The 13,092-nt window shown below is 39.6% G+C and overlaps 1 protein-coding gene across 1 annotated transcript in view; it reads left to right on the forward strand.

The window, feature by feature from the left end:
* Positions 1-13,092, forward strand: part of LOC145406143 (UDP-glucosyltransferase 2-like) — a 137,518-nt gene that overhangs the window by 21,136 nt on the left and 103,290 nt on the right. Inside the window, exon 2 of the mRNA XM_080277340.1 lies at positions 1,311-1,932. Coding sequence (XP_080133466.1) covers positions 1,311-1,932 — 622 coding nt within the window. The remainder of the gene's footprint in view (positions 1-1,310; positions 1,933-13,092) is intronic.

A 13,092-nucleotide genomic window follows, 5' to 3' on the forward strand; every position in this document is an offset into this window, starting at 1 on the left:
TTCTTATTCGTGGTGCCTCCAGCCGTTTTTACTCATCTTAGGAAAGATCTCTATTAACTGAAGGGGTTAATGAAGGCTGTGGCACGACGTTCACCATGTGTTCGATGAACGCTGTAGTACATAATTCTTCTGTCACCAGACGATCATACTTAGCTCAGGGGGGCATTCTGGTGGTGAGGGATGGAAGCATTATCTAACCCTTCCAATAACAAAGCGTTTCCCAAGGTGAAAAAAAAAATTGTCTGGGGTTGACCGTATAAAACAATTTCTCCATTGCAGCGAAATGTTCACCTCTTCATTACAGCGACATAGTATATGTTTTATTCAAGCTATCCCCAGATAGTTTCTTTCACCTAATGAAACAATTATCGACCCAGAAGGGTTCTATATCGCTTTAGCGATCCTTCCGCACCTGATTAGAATAAGAGTCCTTCAAGAAATTATCTGGTGGTGGTAAGAATAATACTCCAAATAAACTGTCTGATTGAAAGGGTTATGGAAACCTTCTGTTACCCTCTTCAAGCACTTCAGCAATTATCTCTAGTAGTTTAAGTGGTCGGTGGGGGCGCCCATCATTCACTCACTCTGTGTAGTGATACTCAGGGTAACTCTACACTGAGTGACAAGCCAAATGAATTCCTGTAAACCAGGGAATAATTGAATACGTTGGGTGGTAACCTTATAACCAATCAACAAGTTAACCATATGTGTCAACAAGTGAGTTGGAGGAGGGTTAGCGCCCCTCCCCGGAAAACAACCAACTAAATATACAAACAAAATGCCTCGGACCAGGACAGACCGACGGTGACGACCAAGGACCTGACAAAGAATGTGGTACGGATTGCAAAATGGAATTTAAGGGATGCGAATGCTGAGGTGAAAGGGAGAGATTGTCCAGGTGCTTCAGGGTGCAAAAGTAGACATATGTGGTTTGACTGAAACTAAATGGTGAGGTGAGAGTGTGAGAGAGTGGGAAATAATTCATTCATATGACTGAAATACCCTAACATATTTATTTGCTTCTTTTCTTACAGATAATTATACTAATTATCAATGAATGTCCAAAAGAATTTTATCTGGGCGTCCTTACGTCCCTACGCCTTTGAAAATTAGTCAAAAGTCCTTAGGTTTACGGACATGTCCCTATGGCTGGCAACATTGCATCCCAGTGGTTCTACTGTTGCCCTCTTCATAGTTCTCTCTAACAATTAATACACTTAAAAATTGTAGCTTTTAAGTTTGTGTGTGTGTGTGTGTGTGTGTGTGTGTGTGTCCGTTTACAGTATAGCAATGTCTTGCTCCTTTTTCAGACACAGGTTGGTGAGGGAGATACACACAGGAGCCGACTTCACTTTATGGGAAAACTTCGATCACTTCAACCTTAATGAGGAACTGTTACGTCTGGCATCCTGGGGCAGAAACGCCATCATCTCTACTGGAAGGACAATGTGGCAGAACGAAGGAATTAAACAACTCTGGAGAGAACGAAACAGTTTTCACGCCATAATTATAGTTGGTTATTTAAACGAGATTGCAGCTCCCTTCCTACTGGACTATGAAGGCGCGTATATCAGTTTATGTACGCCTGGTGTAGAGTTCCTTCAATTATCCACCCAGGGTAACGTGTTACCTCTGTCTGTTGTTCCCTCCTACCTTCAGCCCTACACCACCCACATGACCTTCATCGAACGAGCCATCAACGTACCCAGTGAGATCATCAAGATCGGGTTTGAATTGCTATACGTTCAACCTGCCATCGATAAGTTTTTGACAGAAATATTCCCAGAGATGCCAAGGGCAATCGACCTGTACTGGAACAGCTCATTGACGCTCATCAATGGACACTTCTCAATGGATGGTCCGGTGCCACTGCTGCCCACCCAGGTGGAAGTGGGCACCATCAACGCCAGGCCACCGCACCCACTGCCACAGGTCAGCCACTGTCACTATCACACATTAGCCACTACCAGTATCACAGGCAAGCCACTGTCACTATCACAGGTCAGCCACTGTCATTATCACAGGTCAGCCACTGCCATTATTACAAGTCAGCCACTGTCACTATCACAGATCAGCCATTGTCACTATCACCATCACAGATATTGCTACTGTCACTATCACAGAACAGCCACAGACACTCTCACAGGTCAGCCACTGGCGCTATCACAGGCCTGCCACTGCCACTATCACAGGTCAGCCATTACCACAGGTCAACTACCATCACAGCTCAGTTACCACCACAGGTAAACTACTACTACCACTTCTTTGTCTTCTGCCATAGTGTCTTGTCACAGTGGTTCCTGTAGTACACAAACCCTCTCCTTCCTTTCTTCCAAAGTAGGACTATGAAGCAATGAATTTACCAATTTAGTGAAATGACAGAGTAAGACAAGACCAAACCGAACTCTTAAGGAAGTAAAAATACAGATGGCATCTAGCAAATCCCCAGTTAAATAGTTTCATATTTCTTAATGCTTCAGACTTTAACCCTTTCACATCGGGTGGCACGTGTACAAAGACAAAAGTCGTGTCGCGGTTTTGTCCGAGGATTAAGTGCAACACTTGAAACATTATGAAAACTCTTCCTCAGTTACATGTTCGTGGTTCGCTAGCCTCACTTCAAGCTTCATATCTGCTGCTCTTGGGATGACGGTATGAAAGAACCCATGAAATTCCGAAGCCTTAACATCGACTCGCAAGAATTACTGAGCTCGAACTTCGCATGAGACGAAACGTCAACGGTTAGGCGATGATCACCTGACATTTCATCTCACATCTTACCACAAAACGTCTAGCAGATCTACTATACCATGGCATGGAGAGGTCAAGCAACATGCATCCAACTAATAGGAATATGAGAGGTGGCATGATGTTCTTTTATTTACGGGAAGCGAAGCCTGAACACAAAGCTCAAACATTTGGTATAGGCATAACCATAGAAATGTGGATTAGGAGTTCAGGAGGAAGGCACGACGGAGAACCGTCATTGTTCATGTCGTCGTCGTCTTACCACACCACTATGGGGCCAGGAAATAATCATAACGATGGAAGCAGCCCCAGCAAGCAGTGTTTACGCCATAAGAAACGAAGTGCACCTAGAACGAAGCACACGGACGGTTGTGCGTAGACTACGGTCGTCTGGTTTATGTGTTCGAACTCGTCTGTGGGATTCAGTTTGCCAGGCACTCTAAAAGAAAAAAATAAATCATAATAGAATAACCCTGTTTTCATATGTTGAATACTATAGTGAATTTTGTTTTACAACATCGGTAAATAATGTCCCAGGTCATAATTATCAACTTCATTAGATAATTTACAGTTAATAAAGATGGAGAACTGACTCGAACTGTAACGTTGCGAATGTGGTCATAAAAAATAAAAGATGAGAAACGCTTCATAAATACTTAAGAAAAACAGCAGTCAGAAAGATTTAATAATTATGTAGATTAGTTTTGTTGTTACAAAAAAAAAAAAAAAAAAATACATGCTGGCATCCACAGGCTGGTCACCTGGAGCAAAAGGCAACTCAAGTCAGTGCTACCAACCGATCGTTCGACACAAAGCCGACCGTTCCGCTCCAAAACTATAGTCTTTGAGCAGATATTTTCACCAGATTTCACGACACGACTTTTGCCTTTGATTGTACGTACCACCCGACAGCATTGATTTACACTTATGTACACGTACTGTATGTTATAAAAAAAACATACATGTCAAATTTAAGTTGCAGTGACGAATCTAATCATTGACTTCATTTGTAATATCACGTGTATGAAAGAGAAATATAGGTGTTGAAAATTGTCATGTAGAGTTGAGGAACACATGCGGAAAGTTACAGGATGTATGTGATAGACGAAATGAATGAAATCATTGCAAAAGGTAGGCGATCGATGTAACAGGACAGTTTGGTATGCCAGGGGAATAAGAAATTTGGCATTCGGCTGAAAAAAGAAAAAAAAGCTGTGTCGGCAGAGTAAGGAAGTTGTACTTGAATATTTCACATCTTGAACTTAAAGAACCAAGTAAATATACGTGGCACACAGAAACCTGACTGAGTGTGAAAAGGAACCTGACTGAAACTAAGCTTGCAGAGAGGCAGTGCTGGGAACGCTGCTAATAAAAAGTAGTGGCGCTCCCATTCCTGTTACTAGCTCGAAAAAGTAGTGGTGTTACTGGTTTCGCTACTTGATACAAAATGTAGCGGCGCTCCCGCTCCCGCTACTTTGGATAAGAAAAAGTAGACGAAGGAAAGGTTAGCAAAAATCTGTGATATAACAATACACTATATACTGTTTTCGATAATATTAGTCAGTCTGAGTGGTTATGTTGTGTACCAGTAATGTCAGTATATACTTATATTGAAAAAAAAAATCATATACATGTCGGTGTCATTTTAATGAAGCTTAGAGCCGAAGGTACAGGAAAAAGCTATTTACTGTATAATATAAATGTTCTTTTACATTGTTACCTAGTATACCTACTGAAAGTAACAGACGTAAATTAAAGGCAAAAAAATGTGGCCTTCCATTGATACATATTATATGGAGTTATTATATTTTCAATTATACCTATTTAAGACATGTACGGAAATGAAAGTAAAAATGAACTGCGGCTTTCTTTTAAAGGCTGTTTATACAATAGCAATTTTTTTTCCATTACTTTAAACTAAAAGTAACATACTGTTACGAAATAATATCGTAGTGAGTAAGAATTAGTCTGAAAGAGAGAGTTGGGGAGGGAGCGGGAGTTGGGGATAGAGGTGTAAGTGTGTGTGTGTGTTCTTTTCTTACCTAATTGTATCTTTACAGGAATGAGTCAAGCTCGTACTGTCCCGTGTCTTAAACCATATTTATCGTACATATCCTTAAATTTGTGAATTGTTTTGGCACACACTATTTCATTCGGTAGTGCATTCCATTGATCAATTGCTCTGTTTGGGAAACTGAATTTCCTTACATCTTTATCACCGCTCTTCTTATGCAGTTTTTTTTGCAGTGTCCTCTTGCTGATGCTTCTCCATATGTTAAGTAATCATATATGTCTATTTTCTCCTTTCCTGATATGCACCCTGATATGCACTTATATAGCATTATCATGTCACCTCTTTTCCTTCTCTCCTGTAGTGTTGGTAGATTCAGTTTATTTAGTCTTTCTTCGTAGCTTAGGTCCCTTAAGCTTGGTATCCATCTTGTAGCGGCCCTTTGAACTTTTTCAATCTTGTCTATATGCTTTTTGAGATGAGGACTCCAGACTACTGATGCATATTCCAGGGTTGGTCTAATGAATGATGTTATTATCCTTCTTAGCATGTCTTCATTTATGTATGTGAATGCTATTCTCATATTTGCAAGCAGTGTATACATGTTCCGTACCTTCTCGCTGATGTGGTCAGCCGGAGATAGTCTGTTTTTGATAATCACACCTAGGTCTTTCTCTCTTTCTGATGTGCATAGGGTTTTATTTCCTAACTTATAATCCCAATCAGGTCTTTTTCCACTTTTACCAAACTTGATTACATGACACTTGTCCACATTGAATTCCATTTGCCATGTACTACTCCATTCATGAAGTTTATATAATTCTTCTTGTAGCTCTTTACAAGAGTCTGTGTCAGTAATTCTCCTTTGTATTTTTGCATCATCTGCAAACATATTCAGATAGCTCTCATTTCCAGTGTTACTGTTTATATCATTTATATACACTAAAAACATGATTGGTGCCAGCATTGAACCCTGTGGTACTCCACTAGTCACTTCTTTCCATGATGAGTAGTTTCCTCTTAGTACTGTCCTCATTTCTCTTTTTATGAGAAAGTCTTGCATCCAACAAAACAGTTTGCCTCGAATTCCTCCTTGATGGTACAGTTTCCATAAAAGTCTTTGGTGTGGTACTGTCAAAAGCTTTCTTGAAATCTAAATAGATACTGTCCACCCATCCTTCCCTTTCCTGTATTGTGTTTGTTACTCTGTCATAGTAGCTCAACAGATTAGTAACACATGATTTTCCTTTTCTGAAACCAAACTGTCTTTCTGTTATCATACTGTGTTCTTCTAGATGATTTACCCAAGCTTTTCTTATAAGTTTTTCTAATACCTTGCTTACAACACTGGTCAGTGATACTGGTCAGTAGTTGAGTGGATTTTGTCTATTTCCTTTCTTGAATAAGGGGACAATATTTGCTTTTTTTCCAAATATCAGGTAGTTTACCTTGATTCAAGGATTTCTTGAAAATTAAAAATAATGGTTTACTTAACTCCTTTGCGCATTCTCGTAATACCCAAAATGAAATTTCATCAGGACCATTTGCTTTTCCTCTGTCTAATCTACTTAACTCCTCCTGTATTACTTTTTCTGCTATTTGTATATCTGGTAGTATGTGTGGACATGCGTATTCCACATAGTCCCTCTCAAAATTTTTTTCTTCTGTAAAAACTAATTGGAAATTCTTTAGTGCTTCACAAATATCTTTCTCTTGTGTATAAGTGATTCCCTAGTCCGTAATGGATTGTATTATATCTTTTACTTTGGTTTTGCTCCTGATATAGCTGTAAAACAGCTTTGGTTGATCACTACTTTTATTTATTATATCCTCCTCAAACTGTTTTGGGGCTTCCCTCCTTATTCTTGTATAGTCGTTTCTTGCCTGTTTGTAATTATTATACGCCCTTTCACTATTGTGTCTTCTGTATCTATGCCACAACAAATCTCTTCTTTCTTTTGATTTTTTACATTCTGTATTGAACCATTTCTGTATTTTCTTATCTGCTTCTTTGTGCTGTGGGATGTACTTCTGGACTCCTATTTCATAACATTCACAAAATTTTTTATATACAGCATTTAAATCTTGTCCTCTAAGCTCATTTTCCCAATCAACTTCTAAGAAATACTTCTTTAGGTCTTGATAATTTCCCTTTTTATAGTTTAGGCTCTTTTTGTAACTGTCATTGTTGTTTACTATGTCATATCTATCCAGAAGTTATAATTTAGTACTGCATGATCGCTTTTGCCGAGTGGAGGGTGATATATTAAACTGTCAATATAATTTTCTTGCCTAGTAAATATTAGATCTAGCACGAAGGTACATCAAGTCCTCTTTTTCTGGTGGTTTCCCTCACATGTTGCGTTAAGAAAAACTCTTGTACGAGATCCAGGAGCTTTTGGTCCCAACAGCTTTCTTGGCTACTTATATCTAGAGTATTCCAATCTATATTTGTATTGAAGTCCCCAGTTAGTATAATTCTTTCCGATTTCTCTTCCATTTTACGATCTTATACTCTGAATTGTACTCTCTGCCAGGTCCTCATATTCGTCTCTTTCCCATGTGTTTGATCTGGGTGGCATGTACAAATTGGCTACAATTACTTTACCTTCAGATGTGTCGATCTCTACTGCAATCAGTTCTACTTGTGATGGTATATCTAGTTTTATTTCCTTGACTTTTAGATTTTTCTTAGTTAATATTATAATTCCTCCTCTTTTTTTTAAATTTCTGTCTCTTCTCCATACATTGTATTCCTCTAAGTTTAGTATGTCATTGGATATCCTTGGTGTTAATTTTGTTTCAGTTAGACATATTATTTGTGGTTCATTTTCTCTGACATAATCATTCATCTCTAGTAATTTAGATACCATTCCATCCACATATGAGTAGATCAACTTTATCATCTTGTTTATATACTTGTCATGACATGGTTTTACTACCTTCCTCCGTTTTCTTCCATCCTGTTTGTGTACCACTTTCGTACCTGCAATCCTATTACTTTGTAAAAAATTTCTTCTTCTCCTCTTCTGATCTTCCCTCATTTTTTGTTTTTGCTTCCTCCCTTTTCTCTTTCAGTAATTCCAGTTCCTCTTGTGTTAGGCATCTTTTTATCCATACATTTTTGAACTCCTCTTTTTCCATAAAATTCTTTGCATTTTTTAGTATCTCTTCCACAGTGTTTACACTCTGGAAAGTCACCTTTAGAGGTCTTGTCTTGCTTTCTCGTATTTCCCTAACCTTTTGTGTTCCTCTATGTCTTTACTACAGATGTCCTCTGATACTTCTTTCAGTAAGCTCATTACATTTGCCATCTCCTTTTTGTCTCTTGTGATCTTGTTTTTAACTTCTTCCTCTTCTATACCAGTGATTACTATTGATTTGTTTATCTCTCTGACTAACTTTGGATTGTTTTGGATTATTCTTTTCACTTCCTTTTTAATGCTTTTTTCCTCCACCCTTGTTTCTAAGTCTTTCTTTACTTTCACCATTTCAGCATACGTGGTTTCTACATCGTTTTTGTAGCTTTGCACAGCTTCATTCACCTGTGTTATCTTCTCCTCAGTATCACTGCTCTGGTCCATAAGACTGCTTGCTTGCCTAATTGTCTCTGTGTCATTTTTGAACTCTTCCATAACACTCTCGTGATTGACTACTGTACTTGCCATTTCACTCACTTTCTTCCTAAGCGTACTCAATTCCACTGTTAGTTCACTGATGGTTGTGTCTTTCTTACTGGCCTCCCTTCCTAGTTTTTCTATCTCTTCCTTTTGCAAGTGCATTTGCTTCTTTATTTCATCAATTTCATTTTTGAAAGCCATTTCTAGTTTGTGTACACGTTCAACCAGTCTATTGTGAGTCTCCACTTCAACCAGTTCTTGGTAGAAATCATCATTTTGCTTTTTACTTTTATCCCTTTTCTTTTCCAAATTTGTTTGACTGAAGTATGTATCCATTTTGTAATACTAAATGAACAGAATATGTACTTACAGAGTATGTACACTTTCCCCGTGTTGCTGTAGTCTAAACAAACCCAGCTGACTCAGCGCATTTTTTTTTCCTCGTAGTTCTTCGTTCTGTTTGAACCAGTCTTGTTTAAACTTATTATTTTTTTTCTTTTAATAATGAAAAATCATTTAGTCTAACCTGGTACAGAGCTTGACCCATTCAAAGATACTAATTTAGGTAATGCCACTGGCCGTGTTGGGTTGGTACGGAGCGCCGATGTTGGACGTCCACCTGTGATGACTCCCTGTGTGTGTGTGTGTGTGTGTGTGTGTGTGTGTGTGTGTGTGTGTGTGTGTGTGTTGCCTACATCTAGCTGACATCCTTATTTATCTTTACTTATTTTAAATGATGATAATTAACTAGCAAATTCCTGTCTAATTATTGCACATTACTAATAAATAATAATTAATAAACTACTGATGTAATGTTGAACAAACGTCATTAATTGATAGAACTGACAAAAGCATTATTTTTCATCATTAATAAATACAACCAAACCGTCGGCATAGCTGTATGTACTCACCGACTTCGGACCTGTATTCGTTGCGTGAGTACGAGGACCGCGGTAACGTGTGAGTACAGCCAAAAAGTAGCGGCGCTCTCAGTTCCACTACTGGCTAAAAAAAAGTAATGGCGTTACCACTATCGCTATTAAAATAGTAGCGGCGCAATTTCCAGCTTTCCAGAGAGGAGGGGCCTGATTGTACTTAAATTTGTATACTTTAACTTTCCGGAGATTTGATCATCTTGCAGCTTATTTCGCGTGGCTCAGCAACAGGAATAAAGTAATTTTGTACCGATCATGACAGTTTGAGGTCTCAGGGGATTTCGGTGGTTTGAATTTGGACTCAGTGAAATGTACAACAAATAGTGCGAGGCTAACTATGGTCAGACTCAAATATGAAATCCGTTTGGGTGGGGCCCGGGTGGGGATTTCCCTTTCTACAGCTCTGCCAAACCTCCTCCCTCTCTCTCTCTCTCTCTCTCTCAGTTGATTGAGAAATTTTTTATATATTTATAAGTTGTGTTTTCTTCTATATTGTTTCGACCTTTTTTCAACACCACCACTGAGGTAAAAGTCTTGGCGCGTTTTTTTTTTTTTTATAGAGGTTTCCCCAGTAGGCATAAGTCCTCTCTCTGACCTTTCTTCTAGAAAATACTTGTTCACATTGTAAATAAGTTCTTTCTCCTGACTGTGGAGCACACGAGAGCGAGTCGGAGTAGCTACCATCGTGGGTGGGGATCAGGGAGGAAGTGACCGGTCACCTGTAGTCTGAGGTGGGTGTCCTTGACCTCTGGCAACATCGGAAAGCGACGTTGTCACGTGGTGTGGAATTTATACAAATCATTGCTATTATCCTAAAAAGCGACACATTCATAGCACTATATAGCCTTATTTAATATATTTAATAAGTACAGAATATTTAATATACAATTTCAAATAGTAAATAGCTGACATATGACAGAGAGAGAGATAGGTACTGGGGTTGATGCGACAGAGCTGTAGAGAGGGAAATCCCCTCTCGGGCCCCACCCAAACGGACTTCATATTTAAGTCTGACCATAGCTGAAAACTCATCTAATTGAAATGTGAGAGTTTTTATTATGAACAGTTTTATAGGAATTGCTCATTAATTGTCAAAAATTTTGCTTATATTTATACGCTGTCTAGGGAACTTGACAAGTCTGAAATATAATAGATGGCACCAAGGACCTTTTTTTTTTTTTTTTTTTAGTTGTCGAAAATCGCGATAAAAAAATATATATGCTTGATTGTCCACGTGAGTAGGGATAGATTTTCTTTTTTTTTAATGCGAGGAAGAAGGAACCAAAGGCTAAAAGCCTGCATAACAACCTTCCAAGAAAGAAACAAAAACATAAACAATATAAGGGAGGAAAATTTCAAGATCCGTTCACTTCGAGATCCCTGGACAAGCTGCATTTGAAAGACTGGAGGTCATAGGAAATAGGAAATACAGACAAAGGGAGGCTCTTCCAGAGTTGACCTGTTGCATAAATGAAGGACTGGGAGTAATGGTTAATTAATGCATTAGAGAGCTGGACAGAAAATGAATGAGAGTTTGTTGCTAGACGAATGCTACGCACCCGTCGTAGAGGTGGAGGGATGCAAGCCGACAGTTCAGAGGAGCAGTGGCCATGGAAGTAACGATAGAAAAGAGATAAAGATGCAACAGTGAGGCGAAGAGACAGAGGTTTAAGGGAGTCAGTAAGAGGAGGCGCGTTAATGAGAGGAAAAGCCTTTGACTCCACCCTGTTGAGAAGAGCTGTATGTGGGGAGCCTCCGCACACATGAGAGTTGTACTCTACACAGGGGAGAATAAAACCCGTCAACATGTGCAGAGGTAAAGAAGGTACGGAGTTGACTTAGCACACCTATTCTCTTGGAAGCAGATTTTACAACAGATGCAATATGATCTTTCCAAGATAGGATGATGCAGGATTGAGCTGTATATTATTAAACATTAGAGGGTACTCCTGGAAAAGATTTTGTCGGGTTGATAGGTGTAAGAACTGAGTTTTTGATGCATTAAAAACAACAAGATTATTTTACCCCAGTCAGAGATGGGAGCCAAGTCAGACATTAGGTGTGCTATAGCCTCATCCCTTGTTTATTGAAGTAACTGCTGAGATGGTCGTTGCGGGAACCAAATGGAAAGGTGAAGGATGGAATTATCATTGTACGAGTGGATAGGGTTGGATGTACAGCTTAGATCATTGATGAATAAAAGGAAGAGAGGTGGTGATAGGACAGAGCCCTAAGGAACACCACTGTTGATAGATCTAGAAGAACGATGACCGTCTACAACAGCGGCTATAGAACGACCAGAAAGGAAGCTGTAGATGAAGGCACAGAGAGAAGGATAGAAACCGTAAGAGAGCAGTTTGGAAATTAAAGATTTTTGCCAGACTCCATCGAAAGCCTTTGAGATGTCAAGTGCAATGGCAAAGCTTTCGCCAAAGTCCCGAAAGGAGGATGACCAAGAGTCTGAAAGGTAGGTGAGTAGATCGCCAGTGGAGCATCCCTAATGGAACCCATACTGACAGTCAGAAAGAAAATTGTGATAGGAAAGATGCTTTAAAACTTTTCCGTTAAGAATAGGCTCAAAAGCTTTTGAAACACAGGATGTTAAAGCAATTGTTACGATAGTTAGAGGGTTGGGAATGTTCACCCTTCTTTGGGAATGGTTGAATGAGAGCAAAGTTCCAGCAAGAAGGAAAGGTACAAGTTGAAAGACAAAAGCGAAAGAGTTTACCTAGGCAGGGTGTAAGCACAGAAGCTCAATTCTTGAGGACAACAGCAGGGACTCCATCAGGTCCATATGCCTTGTTAGTATTGAGGCCAGTGATGGCAGAAAATACATCAGCTGAAGAAATTTTAATGTCAGCCATGAAAAAGTCAGAGGGGGGAAGTGATGGAGGAACAGCACCAGAATTGTCTAAGGTGGAATTGGAGGAGAAAGTCTGAACAAAGAGATCTGCTTTATCAGTAGAAAAAATAGCTACAGAGCCATCAGAGTAGAAAAGAGGAGGGAAGGACGATGAGACAAAGTTGTTAGAAAGGTTTTTGGCAAGGTGCCAGAAGGAGCTGGAAGAATTCGAGTTGGAGAGTTGAGTGCATTTAGTCTGTATGAAATTATTTTTAGCCGGAGCGAAGAGCAGACTTAGCACGATTACGAGCAGAAACATAAAAAAGATGTAATTCAGGGGTGGGTTGGCTCTAGTACCTTTTATGAGCCCTCTTCTCGTTGTGGACAGCATTGGAACAAGCGTGAATAAACCAAGGCTTTCTTGCATTAGTCAAAGGATATGAGAAAGGAATGTATGCTTTCGTTTTTATTCATTCATTCATTCATTGCCAGACGCCATGTATCCCAAACGGGGTGGCCAAGGGCTTAGAGTTAATTGTTTTACAGGGAGGGGCACTAATCCTCCACCAACCCCACTTGACACGTAGAGAGAAAAGGATTCGAACCAGCGCTTGCAACTGCGTGAGTACAGCAGCTTACCAATTGAGCTATTTAGGAACCCAAATAACCCACAAGGGACTGAACCCGGGTCTCTATGATCACCAAACAAAGCCTATACAGACTCGGCCATCACGTGCCCGAGAGAATAACCTTCGTAATGCGCAGGGCACACTCAGATGGCTCCCGGCCATGAAAACAATAATCATTCCACGGAAAATCAAAGAAGTACTGCCTGAAATCTGCATCTCCAAATTGCCACAATTGACGTTTCTTTAGAGAGTCCACAGGCAGTACCGGAGCCATAAGACAGGTTAAGGTAATAAGGTTATGATTGGA

The sequence above is a fragment of the Coenobita brevimanus genome, chromosome 69 (genome assembly GCF_032717465.1).
Source record: "Coenobita brevimanus isolate Jiangsu-jjx chromosome 69, ASM3271746v2, whole genome shotgun sequence".
NCBI lineage: Eukaryota > Metazoa > Arthropoda > Malacostraca > Decapoda > Coenobitidae > Coenobita > Coenobita brevimanus.